We start from the raw sequence: 21,686 nt of genomic DNA on the forward strand, positions 1-21,686 counted from the left end.
ATAAATAACTAAAAATGTTTACGTGTATTTGAGAATTTATTTCTAAGATGACCCCCGACGAGGAATGTTAGAGGCGGAAGAAAGCGGGGAGATGAAGAATAAGGTGAAGAGGAATGTTAGAGGCGGAAGAAAGCGGGGAGATGAAGAATAAGGTGAAGACAAAGCTTGGATAGTATTGGGTTATTCAGATATTATTACTAAACATGACTGAAGCAATTTCAAGCAACATTAAAATTGAGAATGGTGGCCTCATCAGCTGTCAACCAGTTTCGAAGAATACAGCGGCCGTTATAAAGTGACATCCATAAGTGGAGTAGCAGTATTGAGAGCTGGATAACAATTTGATAAAATGAGATATTGTGTTGCGCAGCCGTGATGACAATTTGCAAAAAATCTTATAGTTGCACAGATCTTATGACAGCTTACAGTATCCTTTGGTGCGGGTGTCGCGAGAAGACGGATACGCCATTAATGTTTCTCAAGTTCACCCGGTTAGTGTAGCACCTCTACCTAAAACGGTTTCATCCATGAATTGCTATTGTATAATGACGAGACATAATAATTTTAACCCCTTACTTAAATATGGGATGATAACGAACCAATACTTGGTCGATCAATATGGAAAAATTTAATAAGAGCGATTACCTTACATCCGTAACAATCAAATAAATTGAGAGCAGAAGAGAGAGAAGAAGCAGAAAACAGAAACAGCAAAAAAACAGAAAGCAGGATGCTTTACGGTCGAATTAACACAGCAGCGTCATTGGACAATTGGTTATACTACCTTCATCGTTCACTGATGGGCGTCGATATATGCATGAAAAATCGCAATGATTTATGCCAGACATCACGGTAAACCTGATCTCTTTATATCTGCAACATATAATCCAAACTGGACAGAAATCACGGAAAATATCAACACTAATTTAACTCCACAAGACAGATACGATATAGTCAATAGAGTATTCCATTTTAAAGTACAGAAACTCCTATACCTCATAAACAAGGCTTATATATTTGGTAATTTCCAGTAAAACTGTATTTTTCAATGACCATTAACAATTTACAGGGCTCAAACATTCAACAGTTTTAGATTTGAGCGTTGAGTGTTTTTCACATGGACAACTATATGTAGCCCTTTCGCGTGTAACTTCTAAGCAAAATCTGTTGGTGCTGTCTAATGAAAGAACAACTGTAAACATTTTACATAAAGACATTCTGTAGTTACTGGCAGTATATGCGATTCAAGATAAAAATTGAGATTTACAGCTAATATAATCTAAAAAAATGTATGTTTACAATAAAATATTAATAAAAAATAAAACACATTACGTAAAGTAAAATCATTTTTAAAATTATTGTCATAGCTCCATAAATAGATCGGATAGTACGTGTGTCGCTCGGACTCTTATGATGCCACATTAGTGCATTGCTTTGTGCGAAGCCGGGGCGGGTCGCCAGTTTCAAATAAATTTTCAGTTGTTTTGATGCACATAATTTATTATTATTGTTGTCTAATAATTTTGGGGGGTTAAACACCAATTGACCAAAGGGAAGAACCGCCACTGATAAGTATATGTATTCAGAATCGGTGTTTTTTGATGTACTTGAATATATTTTTTAAAAGTCTAAATATTTTTCACTCAAAGTCCTTATTGTGAAGCAAATTCATCGAATGAAATCTACTTGCACACGCCGGGATTTTAACTCGCGACTTTTGGATTGCTAGTCGAGAGTCTTACCCTTTGACCATCAAATCTAGATTGATGTGGAAATTATTACAGCCGCAGCAATTTATTAATCATCATAATTCGTCAGAGCAAAAATGACTCACAAAATAATCAATACAACCGTCTCCGCTGAACGCCAACGTGGGAATGCTGTTGGCGGGTTAGCGCCAAGATCCTTTGTTAGGTCAGCGCGTTGGCCCAATGCAATGGGCGAACTTGTACTAGGTATATATAATATTGATTAAACAATATTACATGAAAAATGTACAGCGAATACATACCAATGACATCAGAACAAAAATTTGCGAAAACAATCCTAGTAAAGCATAGGACAATAATAATAACTAACATGAAATAAAAATGTACAGCACATACAAAGCCATCGCTTTAAAGAACAAATAATCAACAACAACAGTGCTATGTATTATAGTACAGGGCATAACTAGAACATTAAAACTAAAATGTAATATAAAACAGGAGGCAATTTGTTTGTTTTATGAAATATCTGTTTTAATTTTTAGCATATTTTTGTATATGTGCACTAAAATCCACCGCTTTCTCTAACTGAACGCTTGCCCAGTTTTCAGGGTGGCGATCAGTGCTTTTAAATGATCATCTGTAATGATATTGTTTCAATTATTGGTAGGTATGTATTTAATCAATAATAAAAGGTTTACACTCAAGCTGTGGCAAGAGTTATTTTCTTATCAGCTTACAAACTGTTAGTCATAAGTCATGGGAATTAAAAGGGTGATTCGACTATAAACATTATAATCAGAAACTAAAATAATGTATACAATATTTTCCCGAAGAATGAATACAATTAGAAAGATAATAATGGATCATTTCACAATACATACACCTAAAACTTATCAGTAGGTATTATAATTTACAAAGTTGGGTTTTGTATATATTGTATATATTAGTATTCCTGATGAAACTATGTATGTCATAGTTCTCGCGTGAATACCGGTTCATCGAAAATATGTAGGTAAGTAGAAACAAAGGATAATGATGATTAATATTTATTGAAGGTAAATATATGTTTACAAGACAAGGTTTAATGCAAAGCACAAAGGATAAAAAATTATTATGAGTAATAATTATTAGCCTGAAACACGATTTTTCAATTTATATTTGTGTTTCAGTCTAATAATTATTACTTATAATAACTTGTGATAGTGATGATGTTCAAACATTTAAATTTCATACTACATCTACTAGTTGGCATTATTTAAAAAAAAATCTTGGGTTACGACCCATGATAAAATGCTTACATATACAGTTGCTTATGCAATGATTTATCCCTTTACAACCGGATTCATATGAGCGTGAGTTAGTCGTTGACATTCTTTTCAACGACAATTGAATCTGTTTTTGGGAGCGGACCCGGCGTCGATCGATCGTGCGGGAACTGCTCTAGCCGCGTGAAGTTAGATAAACGGTTTTGAACTCGTCGTGAGTGGTTTATTTATGAACTAGTCAGTAACTCGAGAAATAAGCACGAAGATGGCTGTCTTTTTTGACCCAGCAGTTGGCAAAGGTATGTAGATATTTGACTATTTATTTGTTGATACATTTGTAAAATTGTGTATTATTTTAGAGCCTAAGATGTTAAGTAACAGCTTAAAGGCGCTTTTGTGTAGTTGTGTTTCGTTAACTAATAGTTATAATCATTTTAATCTCTAACAGCACGATCGTAACATTCAGGGTTATGGTCACATTTTTAGGTGATTTATCTACAAATATTTTATTTTAAGATCCTCATTTATCAACCACCTAATCGGTATTTTTGTTTATTTTAAGGAATCAAATGAGTATAATGTTTTGGAGATTCTGGGTGATGGCGACGAGTCGGAAGTTGAAGATCTGGGCAATGATGACGAAGGGTTTGAGGCAGAGTGTGTTGACTTGTTTACGGATCTACAGGAACCCATGGAAAATGACGATAATGCCCCTCCTCTTCCCACTATATCAAGATCAAAGAAGCCAAGGCAGAAAAGAGATCCGAGGAAGAAGTCGAGAAGAAAGCGGAGTTGGAAGCAAACACCATTCACAGATAAATCCCATGACTTCCCTGAGCTACCGAAGAACACTGTGCGGACTTCCATGGAATATTTTATGGACTATTTCAACGACAATTTTTTTGTAAAAGCTAGTACATGTTCTAACTTGTATCACCTAAGAAAAACTGGCAGAGAACTAAACAAAAACCCACCGGAGATGTCAAAAATGATTGGCATACATATCATTATGGTGTGTATACCTTATCCACAAATGCCAATGTACTGGCGTGCTAACGTAAAGCTCCTGATGATCTCTAAAGTGAAGCGACGCAATCGTTTCCTGACTTTACGCAATGCTTTCATGTGGTTGAGACCGATGCCACTCCACAAGGGTTCAAAACGCATGTACCAAGCTTGAAAGAGTTCCAGGTTATTATTCAATTGACGAGCAAATGATCCCGTTTACTGGACGATATAAAATTTGCCAGGTGGTGAAGAACAAGCCTCGCCCTGTAGGATTAAAGAATTTTGTTCTCACGACAAGCGGTGGCCTCGTGCTTGATTTTATATCAGGGAGCCAAGAGTACTTTCGGAGACACACCACTTGGCCTTGGTCCATCGGTAACTCTACACTTGGCTAAAAGTGTGTCCCCCGGCAGCTGTCCTTACTTTGATCGCTATTTTATGACAGGTCCACTGATCAAACAACTACACGCTCAGAAACTGGGAGTATTATGCTAAATAGATTAGCTGAAAGAATCAACATTAAATTTAAAAATGACAGAGTCATTTCAGTTCCAAAGATAGTGCAGAATTACAATATGCAAATGGGAGGAGTGGACGTTCTGGACCAGCTAATGGAATACTATTGTACCTTCATTAAAACGAAAAAATGGACACTGAAAGTTCTAACCCATTTCGTGGACTTGGCTCTGGTAAATGTTTGGAGACTCTATGGAAATGATTGCCTTGCAAATGGAGTTCCCAGGAAGAAGACTTTGACATTATTAGAGTTTCGCCTGGATGGTGCCGATGGATTGGTAAATAAACCTGAAAAAAGGAGAAGAAGTGTCGAAACAGATGAGGAAGAAGACGAATTGCCAAGTAATAGGAAATACAGGCCAGCAAATCCACCATCTGCAGCTCAGAGATATGATGGTTAAAATCATCTCCCAGTTTTTGATGAGATAAATGCTCCCAGAGTCTGCCGCTGCGAAAAATGCAACGTGTATCTGTGTTTATATCATGATATCTATGTTTATAAACAAGAAAATGTAATTTTCAGAAATGTAGAAATGTGTAAATGCATCAAAAAATATAAATAAAATATTGTTTTTCAAATTTGAATTTTTTATAAATAGAGAAATTATACCGAAATAATGGTATGCGCACAATCGCATGACAAATTATTCCTGAACCGCACGATAGTGCATGTACTTTTTCTAAGTATCTGGTCTCTGGAGATTTTCAAAATTACTTTTCCCTGACCTAAGGGATAGGAACTAAAAGCTTTATTGGTATGGTGCATTGCTATTCCGAGTTTTCCACCGGTTGCAAAGGGATATGACTTAGACTGAGCTAGGGAATGGGACGTTTCTACGCCGCCGGTTCTTCGCCGCCAGTTCATCGCCGCCGTTTCTACACCGGGACGGTTCTGCACTGGCCGTTTCTACGCCAGCCGATTCTACGCCGCATTCAAATTAAATTAACAATTACAATTAAACTTTATTGTTAAAACCTAACCAAACCTAACCTAACCTAACCTAACCATAAAATCATTAAGATAACCCAGATTAAAACTTCTGATATATAAAAAAAATAACCGTTCATTTTTTCTGCTAATAGCTCCGAGTGTTTCACTATCAAAGCCTTCACTTTGTTTCTGAATCAGCAGTCATGACATTTGGAAACAATTCATTACTACTATTGACAGCGTGGCTGATCCATAATACCGATTTTGTCCGAAGACGTTAAAATATAAGAATTCCTGCCATGCATTTTTCTGTTGAGCTCATTTAAATGAGCGAATATGTCCGCCAGATATGCAAGTTTTACTACCAATTCTTCTTTTTTAAACACAGAAGCAAAATCTGAGCCCTGGGCAGAGGCGGATTTGCAGTCTTGGCCGCCCTAGGCCCCAGACCATGTAGCCGCCCCTTTGTCAGTACCCATCATATTGACCAGGAGTATCCAAACTTTTCAGTAAGTTCCTAGGGTCAAAACCGTTTTAATTTTCCTGCCATTATCATTCATGGTTCATGGGGTGAGATTTGTCCAGGTCTTGGCGGCGGATACGTCTGCCCACCTGCTGCGTGGCGGGCCGGATCGAGAGAGACTGGGTGAGGGAGGCCTTTTGACCTTTCCAGCCGGACTATCTTGACCCATCGCCTTGCACGGCAGTTGGAGGGATGTATTCATAAGTGGTCCTAAACCACTCGGCTACAAACCGAAATTTATTATAAAATAGTTTATGTAAATGTGAAAAATATGGAAAATTATGAAAATCTGAGTTTCCTCGCAACAACATACATACAATTACAGGAGTGTATTTTATGAAATTAAGGCACTAATCCACTATCAATGTTATCATATCCAATTATACTAACCCTAATCAAAGATAAACACCTAAATTTGTTAGTATTTTATCTAAATAATTAATTTTCGTAATAATACTAAATAATATTGACCTCGATTCTGAAGATAAAAATAATTCCTTGATTGCAAAATCAATGTACATGAATTATAGTGTTTTTATCTGTAGAAATAGCTATTGATATTTTCAGGCCTTCGTAATGTTGGAGTTCATTTAATGTATTTTGATATAATCAGAGCTTGCAGGGAAGGAACAAAGAAGTAATCAGAATAAACTACAAATATTTATATGTATTCTCCATTTTCCATCTTCCAAATCCATCTTCTAGATATCTCTCAAATTAGGATTGTCTCTCCCTCCTTATATTATTTCGTAAAGTATATATTATAGGTAATAATATTGTATTTATTTGAAAGGTAATGTATATAAGTATAATTTTTTAAAATTCCCTTTCTAGGATCGAATTTGAAGCGATTATTATAAACAATTGAGGTGGTCGGTATCCTGGTGGGCAGGACTCTTGACCAGCAGTCAAGCCGGCAGAATTCAATACTTACAGCGTAAGAAGTTATGCTTAGTGAAAGTCTGTACTCATTGTATTAACAGGTTCACTGCCAGCCTTGATCAGTGAAGGCTTGGAAAATTTTTAAATTAAACAAGTATAATTAATCTCTCTTATCTTTTATCTGTTTCAATCATAAATAAATATTATTTCTATTTTCTTTTGTTTGCTTCATTCAAGCACAAGGCTAGCATAAAAACAGCTGGTCGCAACAGTTGCCAGGGAAACACCGAGCAAAGAAAGTTATATTGATGCATAACGCCGATTGGCGGGGGAAGAAATTCAAACATTCAAACTCCACTAAATGGCGGAGTTGGCGGTGAACCTATTAAAACGTTGGGTGGTATACACGGTGTCCGGAAACTCAGTATAAGCGGGAAACTAGTGAATCTACATCATATTTGGAGTTGATTTTGCAATGAAACTTTTTTTAAATTTGATTTTTACAAATAAATTTATTAAAAAACCCGTCGCTGGAGGATTAACATCTGTCTTTCAAAATTCCTCAAAGCGTAGAACCGGCTCTAAAAGTTATTAAAAGTTTCCGAAAAAATTTTAAAAAGTAAAAAAAAATCAGAATGTTCAGATCGAAAAAAAAAGTTTTTTTGGGTTCTCCATGTGATGTAGTTTCAGTAGTTTTTCGCTTGAACTACGAGTTTCCGGACACTGCAAATAAAATCAAAAAGCACTTCAATATTAGATTTTTATATTAGCATTATTGTTAACTTATCTTTGCAATCAGCAAAATGTGCAACTAAAAAAACAAATGGAATAGATACATGCTTAAGTATTTTTTTAATCTAAAGATTTTCTTGTTTCCACAAAACCTTCACTATGAGTTCCACTGATTGAAAAGTTAAATGTATCATGCTTTATATTGTGACTGAAGCCATTGTGATATTTTCATATTGCCAAGATTCTAAAACATTTTGCAGCAATTTTTGTTATCTATTGTAGAAAACATGTGTGCTGAAATTCTTATCTTTGGTGACTTTTGGCTTCACAATTTACACACCCTTTTCTGTGTGTAACTTTTACATCAACACAAAAATTGTTAGAAATATCAAATCCGTCATGAGCTATGGAGCTGTGAAACATATATTTTAAAAAAAGTTGATAATAGGCCCTGCTCAGATAAGTAGTAAAATACATGCGGTTTAAGCTTCATTATCTACTACAAGAGACGACTATTTATATCGGGGAGACGAAAAAATATGCCCAAAAATAGGCTATTAGGTTCATTGTTTGGGTTATTTAAATAAATTATGCGGATTTCCTAACATTCAAACTTAACCTACGACAAACGTCAGATCAAAAACACAGTGAAGTACACGTGAAATTTTGAACTTTCAATAAAAAAATAAACTTTAATGCATATTTTGCATATCTCCGCGACATAAATGAATAGTCATCTCTTGTAGTAAAGAATCTGAATTACGCAAGTTTACCAAAAACGTTTTTATAGCTGTAATAAAATAAAATTACCATAAAATCTTTGCTTTTTCATTACCTAATCCCATCGGAATTTATAACAATTTTGATTGAGTAAAATTTTTCTGAAATATCTAGAAATATCCCCAGAAATACCTAACCAATATTAAAAAAACAATTCCATTTTCCTTCTCACCATCAAACTATTGACAAGATGGGAAAGAACACCCCTGAAGGGTGATACCACCGCCGTCTTTATTAATACGCAAAACTTACGAATTTAAAAATTTTCAACAACACTTTGAGAATCCTTGCGTAAACGTCAAAAAAATTACGCAACGGTGAAACGCTCGCGATTCGCGATTCGACGCGGGGTCGGGATCGTCGGGATTGATAAGTCAGTGCTAGAGGTTGTAGAGGTGAGTCGTACTAGCTCGTCTTGATACTTGGAACAACTGCTATAAGTGAGAATCCTGTTCCCTAGTATTTCGTACTTGTACATTACATGATATGCCAATTTTTTAGAGATTTCCACAGACATAGGAATTAATAGACGAGAAGATAATGGCGAGGGGTAAAATCAACTGTTGAAGAACGAAGGGCGTAAGACTGACTGTGATTCGTCAATAAATCAATCTGACAGTAAATAGGCATCTCGCATTATAATATCACCATTTAGTTCTTAAAAGTAAAATCTGCTTTTGAATGAATAGACATTTTTACATGGGAGGGCAAATTACTCGCCACGTTATGAACAAATTTGCGAAGTCCAAATTCGGCAAAAAAATTCGGTTATATTTTCAGAGTCGAATATTTCGTTTAAGTATTTAGTTAAGACACTTTTATAAATGTTCATAATTTACTTCCCAGCAACCAACCAGCTTTGTGTTTCGCGTCCAGACGTTTCTCGATGTGATAGTATATTATGTTTCTACAACTGATCCATATTATTCGATGTGAATATGCTTAAAATAAAGTAAAATAATGCTTTTATATGGAATGTAATACGACAATTGGGTTTATTCTCTTTTTCACATCTATTTTTACAAGTTTTCATAGTACAAGTCAACATTTTGCCGTGTTATTTCGTAAAATGAACCGGTGATGCCTCGACCATAGTTCGCACAAGAATGATGACGTCACGTTTTCAAATTTCACTTGAGGCCATACGCGAGCACAGCCGGCTCCAATGGAACCGGTATGGGGAGTGGGGATAATACGCTTTTAATCACTTAGGGCAGGTCTACTAATATTCATATGTCTATGGAGATTTCTAAGGAAATAATTCGCCACATTTTTTTTCATATTTGGAATAGAGAAACACACTTCTCATCTTGCACGTCTGGCGAGTATTGCGTACACGGGACGCGAAGGACGCGCTAGACGCGAAAGACTCGTAAGATGCGCAATACTCGCAAGTCGCGCAATACGAACAAATACTAAGTACGATAGTATCTTTGAGATATCTGTTCTAGTATATACGTTTCACGTCTACAGTGCGTGAGTGGTTTATTTATGGTCAGTGGGAGAGTGGTATATTTATGGTCAGTGGTGAGTTGTTAATTTATGGTCAGTGCGCAGTTGTCAGTGAGCAGCTCCACATCCCCGTTTGTTTTGTTCTTATTTTAAATTAGCTAATTCCAACTTTCAAATAATACAACAAACGACCTTCAAATAGTCTTGGGTCTTGTGTAGTTTTCTATATAACTAGAGTCAGAATCTTGTGTCAAAACTAGTTTGATGCTCGTTTTGTTTGTAATTATTTTATAGTAAAGAGGTTTACTCCGGTTTTAAAAATAAGAGTGTTTGCTTACTATGGCAACATCGCAAGTGAGCCGGGAAATTCCCGATATTGAGGTTCGTATTTATTTTTTTATTTGATTACGTTGATTAGGTCGGTCCTTCGGTCGTGAGTGATTTATATTTAGTATTTAGTGATTTACTTCGGTCCTTCCATCCGTGGTTCATCATTTCCCCAAAAAGACTTCACACAGCGAGGCATATAACATATACCCTGCGGGAAGAAGTTAATATTAAAAATACTCATTTACTAAGGTAGCTACTTAGGGCTGCCACCTTTCAAAAACAGTAGACCCGGAGATTTTAGAAATATAGTTTTTTTATTAAAATAAAACTTATGTAGTATGAATTATTTAATTATGGCAAAATGTCATGGTAAATTACCTTTGGTAATGTTTTTTAAAAAATATAAATGACCTAGCTAGTGCTAAACTGACTTGGACCAGCTTGACACTTAAAACTATATTATTTTTCTCTTATTCCGCTTCACTCTTAATACGCAATATTTCACTTTCAAATAAATGGATTTAGCTTTATTAATTCAAAACATGATTTATTATGTCGGGGGAGACGGAAAAATACGCACTTTAAATTTTAATTTCGTTTATTAAGTCACTTACGCGATATGTCAATTAGTATGCTGCGCCGTTATAGTCGCAGCCGACTGCGACTATGTTCATATCAAGAGTTGGATTATATTCATAATATCGTATTAGAATTATCACAAACCAGTCTATACAAACCTAGCGTAGCCCACAAACTACTTGAAAACTGGGATATAACTCTAAAGGGGACGCGAGCAGATATTTTAAAACGAAATATCAAATTAAAAAGTTACACCGCAATCTCCTAATGATAGATTCACGATTTTCCTGCTGAGAATTTTTTTTGGTATTTGTTCCAATATTTCTATAAATTCTTTCTGTTATGGAGCCCATATAGCAGAAGTGTACCTACTCTAATTTGAACCATACATTGTTCATAATGCAGTTGAACACACCTCTGGGAATGCTACTGTATGTTCATACTTAAAACAGTGAAACTGCTGCCGTAGTAGAAGTGAAATTAATATCAGGACCAACTATATCTTTTAGTACTTGAACCTATTGCTTGCCAAGGGCTACTAATTGATTGTAATTCATCGCTTACAAATTTTTTATTAGCTGCTATATTTGGGGGTTCAGAGAGGAGAAAACATGTACATAGAATAATTATTCAATTGTCTGATGTGACATTATTCAGCTCTGACAATCAGTTTATTGAGTCACAGTCACATAGGCAGGTATAAATTGAACCAATCTCCATCCATAATATATTATCTCACATAAAAATACATCAATTGAATCATTTGATAATTTTTCTGTCCCCCGCTGATAAAACTGATAACCTTTTGAATTTTTGGCACTATTAGATAATGATATTATTATTTTCTGCGGGTCTTATAATCTGTATATTTATTCAGGACCAGCTCTAAGCCAAACGGCCTTTTGACGGCCTCTGTTGTCGAGGGGTAAGGCTCTCGACTAGCAATTGAAGGTCGCTGGTTAAAATCCAAGCTTGCGAAAGTAAATTTTATTTGATGAATTTGTATTATTCCTTCAGAATTGAAACATTGCTTGAAATGGATTTAGCCATGTTTGGTGACCAGATCTGAATAGCCAGGTACTCCCCCAACTTTCTCTTCCCCAACTCCTTCCCCTCCCTACTCTACCTTCAGCCTCACAACATATCCCACTTGGGGATGCGATAGTCTCACTGGCTCCAGACAGTTAGGAGTAGTTGGGACTCTTGTGCTGTATTCACAAAGAAAAGTCAAGGGCGCTGTATTAAGTGTTAGGTATTAGCGCCCGGAGCGGACTGCTCCAATTGCGTCTGCATAGAGCTGGTCCTGTGGCGGGTGTGATGTGTTAAAACGTGCTCGGAAACAAAGTAAATGAGGACAGATCTTATATCATACTGATACCGGTAAATCATTTTAAAGAGATTCTTGCTTGTGTAGTGGTGCCCTGGAACGCTTTTTTACGCTTGACGTTTGGATACAAATTAAAATAATCGTTACTGTACGAATAGAATACAAAGTACCAAGCATATAATAGTGATTTTTTTGTTTGTTTATTATGCCGTGTTGGTTCCTCCTTCCTAACCCACATTTACCACAAATATTGGCAAAATGAAAAACTAATTACGATAATACCTTTTGCCATGAAAACATCAAATCACATCACACAATGTGTATAGCTTATAGACACATGTTATTTATTACAGTTAATCCATTAAAAAAATTACAACCTAATCTTATAGATAAGACGTGGTCAAAATGATAAATCTTTCCTAGAAGTAAGCTTTTGGTATTGTTAGGAAGCTCAAGTACAAAGTAATAGAAAAAACATGCAAATAATACTAACAGATGAAAACCCGCTGCCTCGGTTTGAAAATAACAGAGGCCGCCACTTCCGTTTACAACAATTCTAAACTGTATAGTTATTATGATAATAATACCATCAGATGGTTGAATTGAATTGTGAGCCTAAATTATTTATGATTTACTTCTAAAATTTGTGTCAGACTACGCATCAGGTTTTTTTGGGCGTGGCCTATACTGATTATATGTTGTAGTGTCACACAAAGCTATCCCTATGGTAGGAGAGGGGGTCAGATCAATTGGGGAGCTGCCACAGAATATCATTTCTTTCTATGGGATCTGTTACCGCTTGCCTAGCAGATCACAGCATATCATCATGGCCACGCTCACACTCGTAACACATCATCTGTTTGGTGTGACATGTCTGTATGGAATTGTGGGGCGAGCGATATGGTGATATAGGCCACACCCACACAGTACTATAAAAATACTTGTTAGGTGAAAACAATTATCTTATATTATTTTTAATGATTAATTATTATAATAATTAGAATAAAATAGCTTTGTTTTTAAAAATAATTATTATCCTGAAACACCTATATAAATTGAAAAAACCTTCTGTAAAAAATACATGCCGCCGACGGGAATTGAACCCACAGCCTTCTGATTGCCGGTCAGGTGCTCTACCAATTGCCCTACGTCGGCTTATTCAAAAACCGCCAAATTATTCAATATGCACTGGTATTTTTCATTCAATAATAGATTTTTTCACTACAAAACAACCATCTTTATTTTTTTATAAAAGGCATTCGAGGTAGCGAGGATGGCGTCAAGACATATTGTAAATTGCGTTGACCTAAAATTTTCAGAAAGAAAAAGTTGTGCAAATTTTATGACGTCAGAGCTCATCATTTGAGAGGTTTTTTTTGCTTCAGCACATAGATTTTCTGCTGTAGAGTTGAGATATTATTTGTTTTTAACTACAATAATTATTGACTGCTTATGTATTTTTATGAGTTATATGAAACGATATTGCATTAGATAAACACTGCAGTTATCATTTTATTGTGATAATGCAGTTGCCACACCTTTTAAAATATGAAAATGTCAGATAATTCACCAGGTTTTGCGTGTTAGGAATAATCATTGACTGCGTATCTATTTTTATGAGTTTCATAAAAATATTGCATTAGATAAACACTGCAGTTATCGCACATTTTAAAATATGCAAATGTCAGATGATTCACCAGAAGCAAAAAAAGTATTTACTGCCTATGTATTTTTATTCAACTCGTAACGATATTGCATTAGATAAACACTGCAGTTATCGCACATTTTAAAATATGAAAATCTCAGATTATTCACCAGGTTTTTCGTGTTACGAATAAATGAAACAAGAATAAATGCATTATCGATACTCCTTGTAAAGGCAAAATTCACATCATCCATTTGAGTCGAAGCACTACCAAGCATAGCAAAATGATGTGTTTTTGGTTTGAAAATTTGATTGCTTATTACAGGGGTCTCCAAACTTTTCAGCCGGAGGGCCACATTGACTACTCCAGTGAGTTCAGAGGGCCAAAACCGTTTTAATTTCTAGACACCCATATTTTCTGTCCTAGGGAGGGGGGGGGGGGTAGACAATAGAATTTTCAGGGATGAAAATATAGCTTTAGATAACGTAGCTTTGAAGATAATTTTTGATACTCGTTTCTCAGATCTTGATATCATTGCGAATCAAATAAAGATTTTTCAAAAAAATCCTCTCGATATATTCGCGCGATACTTGTGGACGCAATGTATTGGTGCCAAGTACCTCACCAACGAGCATATTTATTTATTCGCACGAAAAAATTCGCGGAGTTTTCGCCCCTTCTGAGCAAGGTCTTAGCCATTAGCTGTCGCGGGTCCTTGGTGACACTGGTCATAAGATGTCGCGGGCCGGATGGAAGACACTGGCGGGCCGGATACGGCCCGCGGGCCGTAGTTTGGAGACCCCTGGCTTATTATAACACATCTTGGCCTTTGAAATAATCGAGCATTTTTTTGGTAAGAGTTTTTCTAAGCCAAGAAAAAAGAAGGTGTGCCTATAAAAATTGCTATAATGTTAAAAATCTTTTACTTTGCTATGGTAAAACCGTAAATAAAATAAAACATACTTTTTGGCGAAGTTTTTTTCTTGCATAAATCGAAACAGGCGGATGGTGATGAGCGGGAATTTAAACCTTATCACCATCTTCATAAGGAGTGTTATTGTTAGCGGCCCGATTCCAAATGTAACAGTATTAGAAATAATATCATCTAAAGAAGATTTACAACTGTCTGTCATTAACTCTGGTTCAATGATCTCTAGAACTCGGATTTACTCTGATTTTAAGTATCATTTTCAAAATTGGAAGCGTTTGTTTGGAGGACTAGAAATTATACTATTATAGAATTTAGAAAATGATTTTAATTGCAACTGATTTGTCGACAATTTAGGCTATCATTGATTTTTAATGGGTCTGCGCTAGAACTTAATAATATTTAACCCATCAAGCCTCTGATATGTTGACCGTTATATTTTTTAAAGAAGCTGTCAGAAAGTCGGAGAATTTGTGTGCAGTTCTCAATAAAATCCAAATAAAGGAATATTTATGAACGTATCCGGAAACCAAAAACAGTTTTTAAAAGGTGATAAAATACACTTTCAAAATTTATTATTAGAAATAAACATATAATTTTTGAAATGTTAAAATTTTGAATGTAAACATATTAAAAAAATAGTTTTGTCTTACGTTCTTTCGTCTAAAATAACTGATAGCAAAAAAACACATACTTTAATATACAAATGTATTCTAAACATTATAGCCACTTCACTTTTTTAACTTCAATTTTATATAAAAATAATTAGTTAAAAAATCGCAAAATTTCGTAACTCTTTCTCAAATTGCAGTCAGAACCTTTGGTTCGAAAAGGTGTACATTTTAATTATTCTGTGGTAAACTTCAATATTTTAACATAAAGTGTGGTATTTTCTCTTTTAAACACCGTTTAGTTCATATTTCTAACTATAACGATAAAGGAGACGCAACAATTTCTGTGAGACCGACTTGTTCAAAAAAGCGAACAAATTAATTCTATGGGTACTAGCTGTTTGTTTCCAACACCTAACAAATTGGCCTGAGAAGTTAAGTGATTTTTTATACTTTTAGACACCATATTATTCAATAATTAATAATGACGCAAATATGTTGCTTATGTAATAAGTAATTATTTACTTTACAAAAAAATATATGAACCCGGCTATTATTTGATAAATGGAAGATAATATCATAAATTGGTTCGCTTAAAATAAAAGATCAAAAGTTATGCAAAAAAAAATAGTAAAAATTATAATAATAAACAGAACACAATCATTTTCTTAGAATGGTGTGTGCATATACACGGTGTCCGGAAACTCGTAGTACAAGCGGGAAACTGGAGAATCTACACCACATGGGGAACCCAAATAAACATAAAGTTTTTTGATTTGAGCATTTCCACCAAAAAAAAAAAAAACCAAAAAAAATATTTTTCGGCTATTTTAGGGTTAAAATTTTTTCTTCATTCAATCTGAGACGCCGACGCAACGGATACTAATTATTATTAGCATAGGTAGGTACTCACAAAATGTAGCGATGTTCCGATCTCCAATTCAAAACACAAACACGTCACAAAAATTATTTAAAATGTTCACCGTTAACTTCCAAGCACAGTTGGGCCCGTCTGATGATTGATTATTGCCCTCTTTGAATCATGTCGGAGTTATTTTTTACCTCGTCGAAGGCATCGATGATAAGTCTCAAAATCAAAACATTAAAAACGTATAACTGTTTTCAAACACGTCGAAGGCATCGATAATAAATCTTAAAGTATCAATATCAAAACAATAATAACGCGTTTTAAAACACACAAATTTCGCCCACAATTCGCTTTAATGTTTAAATTAACGAGAAAATTTCTTAAAGCAAAATGCAATGTAAACAATGTATACTGATCCCATAAATCAACACTGATCTACTTACGATTTAACAGAAATGGGCCATCTGCTTAGAATACTGATCACTTTATGCCGAACGCTAGGATTATTATTTTTTAATTTATTTTAACGTTCCAAATTTGCAGTCGCGCCGTTTTGAACTAACTTTTTTTTAAATTCACTTCTGCTGTCTATTCACTCGTTTTTAAACAATAACTCAATACAATTAGTAACCAACTTTCTAGTTCAAATACAGTACAACTTAATTTTGTCCTATAATTTATCACTTACACTTAGGCGGCCTTTACACTCCGAGGATAAATGTACAGCTTATGTAAGTTTTTGATAAATTACTCACGAGTGCGTGTAAATACGGGTTAAAGTTTAACTTACGGAAGCGCTCAATGAGACCAATACACCTGAAATTTTACTCTCTCCAAGATGGCTTCATGTCAACGTGTTGCCGTTAACATTGACCGACTATCTGTCAGATCGTATAAAAAGTCTAATAACTAGATTCATACAAGATGGCTTACCGCTAACAGCGTGTATTCGCTTCTATATCTTAGCCTCCTGCAAACTTTTTGTCGCAAAACATCAAAATTTACACAAAAAACTAAATGTTGTATACATAATAATTTCTTCTGCGGAAGGTGTAAAACATTTTTGTTGTGTGTTTTTGTGTAGGTGTGATTGTTGCAGAGTTAATAAGTTAGTTATTGCGGACACCAATCAAAATGAAGGATACCTACCAATTTTCGGAAATCTATTTCACCGCTTGAAAAATAAACGTGACGCCGATATTGGTTGGGAACTTAGAAAGCTGATTCGTCAGTGCGTAAGTGACTAGAATTATTATCATGAAATAAATTGATGTAAATTTTAGATTCTCAGGTCCAAAAGTTTTTTGGGACAGTATGCTGTGTTGCGCTTTCTCTTTACGCGCTTTTTTTTTAGCCAACGTTTCGGACAGAATTGTAGTGTTCATCATCAGGGCAGATATGTAGATTGTGGTGACACGTGTCACGATATAAAAATCTTTTGGAAGATAGATTAGCTGTTGAACTTACAAAGTAGTTGTAGTGGGTTACGAAGTAGTCGTAAGTAGTAGGTTTGGCAGTTTCCAACAAGGTAACGCACCTTACCACAAATCAAAGACGGATCTTTATTTTTTCAATTATAGCAATATCACCTGCTTGGATTGCAATTCTTGTCCTTTAAATTCCTGAAATTGTCTGGGCAATTTGTAAGGCAACAATTGAAAAAACTCATTGATTCCATTTCCAAATGAGTTCAAGAAGTTATTAAAGCCAATGTTAGACATATTTCATATTAGTTAATGTACTTTATACAAATAAACAAATTATGAAAAAAATAATATTAACATTGTTCACGTTGGTTCGAGCACTACTGTATCTAGGTATCTTAAGTTCCTTGACTAATCGTATTTTTGAAAACTATCGTGCGTCTCTTTCCTTCATATGTTAATAAAACCCAACATAATAGAGAAAGTTATATTTTGCGAATATGTCAGAGATAGGTATGAATATTAGAAGAACAGATGTTTTAACCCTGCAGAGCAGAAATATTTTATGATTACACCGGATTAAATGGAGGGTGATTTCAAAATAATGCTTTAAATCCGGGTTTCTTTATTTGTTTTACTTTTAAATAGTTTTAATTAGTTGAGTACTTTGATCAGTAATAATTTATAAGAATTTGATAAAAAAAAAAAACAATTTCTGACTCCATTTACTCGAAAACGAGGGCTCAAATCAAAAAAAAATTATACTACAAAATCGACTCCAAATGTGATGTAGATTCACCAGTTTCCCGCTTGTACTGCGAGTTTCCGGACACCGTGTATATAATATATATTAAACATTCTGATGGCTCGTGTAAAATTATTTAGGTTGCTGAAGAGCTCTGACACATATCGAACACTGGCCCGATCGCTCTTACCATACATATCCTGCTCCTAACTGTTGTAAGTTGTTGTTGAGAAATCACTTTACAGTGATTGTTTCCAAACTGTCAGAAATCATATATCTTACCTATGTACAACTATCGGGTATAGGGCAAATTCTCAGTTTTAGCCACTGTGTCGGGGCTCCCAGTACGAAATATAAAGCTCCATTGTGAATTGTTTTTAAAAATGGCTAGACTGATTTTAGATAATGAAATAGTATATTCTGATAAAATTAATAATTATGTATCTTCCAATTTAAAATTTTGTAATTTACTAATGAAAGACTACACGAACCTAAAAATTTTTCACCATAATGTTCGATTCATAAATAAAAATTGGGAAGAAATTCTCACATTACTGAATAATCTAAAGGTTAAATTTTTATATAATTCAACATTCTATCAGAATGTTTGATTAATGAACTATATGTACCAAAACACCTTCATGATTATACTCACTTCTCCACAGAAACCCATCACAACCAGAATGACGGCATTATTATATATGTAAATAATTTACCGAATGTTCAGACTTTGGAATTAATAATCCCGGGTGCAAATTGTCTACAAATATTGTACGGTGACACATGCATACTAGCAATGTATAGATCTCCCTCCTACCACAATATAACCCCATTCATACAAAAGCTATGTTTCAATCACATTCGAATCACATTCGATCGGGTCGTTTCTACGACTTATTTTTGTGTTCAACAGATCGGCTGTGAAATGATTTGCCGGCCTCTGTGTTTCCCCCCTCCTACGACATGGGTTTCATCAAGACCCAAGTTCACTCCTTCGTTTCCTCTAACGACTTCGTTTTCCCCAAAGACCCTCCACAAAGAACCCCCAAAGACGAAATAATAAGTTGAAAAAAAATGGTGACAAAAGTGTAAGTAAATAATGTGTACTTTAATACATTTTTCCAGAATTTGCTGAAACTCAATCCGAGGCTCACCAAGTACTCCTCTCTGGTCCCTTCTGTCAACACGAAGGATAACAAGAAACACTGGAAGAGGAATGCCGACAGGAAGTGCACGGTTAGTCTCACTTGTCAAGAAATTATCATTTTACCAATGAAAGACAGCCATTTGAAATAATCAGGTGTTTAATTATTACCGCTCATCTACAGATCTTGTAAATGCTAATTTATATCACTGTTCAATGAGCCCTTCATTCAAATAGGATTTATGTTTCTAGACCTGCCCATCGCTGCAAAATGACTTTGATGATATAAAGCACAGCACGCTGTCAGAGCGGGGTGCGCTGAAGGAGGCAAGTCGTTGTCTCAAGTGCGCCGATGCCCCGTGCCAGAAATCCTGCCCTACGCAGCTGGACGTCAAGAGTTTCATCACCAGCATTGCGAACAAGGTACGACCACCGCCATAAATAAACAGCTCACTTGATTGACAAATTGGTCCTCTATTTAACCATAGACATGTCAATATTTGAACAAATTTTGGGTGTGCAACAAAAGTACTAAAAAAAGGCACCCCATTCATTAGCCTAAAATATTATTTTAAAAATAAAAATGTTTGAAATGTCAAAATATTCCCTCACAACAAGACAGATTCATCTGACAAAGTGCTGTCCTGCGAAAATGAGCTCAAAGTATCTTTATTTACAGCTTATTTTCTCAGGACAGCGCATGTCAGGTGAAATCTCGTTCCAAGATGAACAGTCAATCTGTCGTAAAAATAATCTAAGATGATATGAAATTTGAAATCCTTTAAATAAAGGCAGAACATTTATAGGATTATCAAATATGGAATGTGAAGATGTGCTTTTTACGACAGTATCGAATTTTGACATTTCTCTGCTTTTAACAGAAAAATGAAAAACATATACCTAAATTTTTTATTTCGTTTTAATACAAGTTATATATCTATACATATATATTTTATAAGATATTATATTTAAGGTCATTATTGGTCATGTATTCTTTATCAGAAAAGAGGATTTTTTGGGTCTGATAAGAAGGGAGCCACGATTCTTATATGTTTTGAATAAAACATATATTTTTTAATGCAAGATTTTTTTCGGAAAATGATATATATATATTGTATATTATTAAAGAGGTATCACAGAAACAGGAAAAAAGAATATAAAAGCCCAAAACATATTTAAAAGGTGTACCAAGACAATACATAAACAGGAAATACAAGAATATGTAAGTACAAAACACATTTTAAAGAAGGCTTTGAAAGAAATTCATTATGATGTCGAGTAAGCTAGACTAATAAAATAAACTTATTACGACAACCATTTCTTCCTATATTTGTATACTTTAAAAAACGTAGTATGGCCATTTTCCTCGTGGAATCTGATCCATTATACGGTCTTGTGTCTTTGCCACATAATTTCTTATTGATGTCTGCACACCATGAATTAATAATGAAGGGCACAGTGAATTAAAATATGCTTGTGACAAAATGAATTAAGAGAGAATGTGCTTTAAGCTTGAAAGAGAGTCTTCTGACCAGCATCTATTTCTATAGGAATAATTTTAAGAACATGGCTACTAATACTAAATTACCATTTTTAAGTTTGTTATAGTAAAGCGCACTTGAAGTGAAATGACACTAAACTGCGCTATACAAATGCAATGTTATTAATGCTGCTGGGTCCAGGAACATTTGTACCTTGTATCACTATACGCACTGTAAAATCCTGGCAGAATACTGTTGTCACAGGTACGGTCTAAAAATGAAAATAAAATCAATTCTGAGGATAAGGTAAGTTATACAATACATTAGGAACAAACAAAGAGGGATTCGCACCTGTATTTTTGTTACAATCACGGGTCCTGTTTTCAAAACGCCGAGGTCGAGGTAAATCTGCATATTTTCTGATGTTAAAGTAAATTTTTCCGCTGAAAATGTCGACTCTTAAAGTTCATTGCAATGTTAAAGGATGTACAGATTTTAAATCAATTCGACACAGAATTCTGACTTACTTAAGTTGTAAGGAGTGCAAAGAGAGTCTGTTTTGTGAATGGTCGTGGAAACAGATTGGATTATATTCAAAACCCGATATTGGCAACATACATGAGAGTTTGTAGATCTCATTTTGCAATCGATTGGAAAAAGCCAAATGGTGCGTTAAGAAAGCATGTGTTGCCGACCCTTAATCTTATAAAAACTGCACACAAGAAACCAAAACAAAAGAATTCAAACCATAGATATTCCACTTGTCTGTCAATAGTTTTTCAATAGATATTCAGAGTGTTTGATT

General features: G+C 34.8%; 1 protein-coding gene across 1 annotated transcript in view; it reads left to right on the forward strand.

Moving 5' to 3' along the window:
* Positions 1-9,883: 9,883 nt before the first annotated feature.
* Positions 9,884-21,686, forward strand: part of su(r) (dihydropyrimidine dehydrogenase su(r)) — a 45,760-nt gene continuing 33,957 nt past the window's right edge. Inside the window, exons 1-3 of the mRNA XM_089637673.1 lie at positions 9,884-10,179; positions 19,382-19,492; positions 19,653-19,823. Of these exons, the coding sequence (XP_089493799.1) occupies positions 10,138-10,179; positions 19,382-19,492; positions 19,653-19,823 (324 nt within the window). The 5' untranslated portion in view covers positions 9,884-10,137. The remainder of the gene's footprint in view (positions 10,180-19,381; positions 19,493-19,652; positions 19,824-21,686) is intronic.

The sequence above is a fragment of the Hesperophylax consimilis genome, chromosome 12, assembly GCF_061612785.1.
Source record: "Hesperophylax consimilis isolate HC1 chromosome 12, BYU_Hcon_1.0, whole genome shotgun sequence".
In the NCBI taxonomy this organism is placed as follows: Eukaryota; Metazoa; Arthropoda; class Insecta; order Trichoptera; family Limnephilidae; genus Hesperophylax; species Hesperophylax consimilis.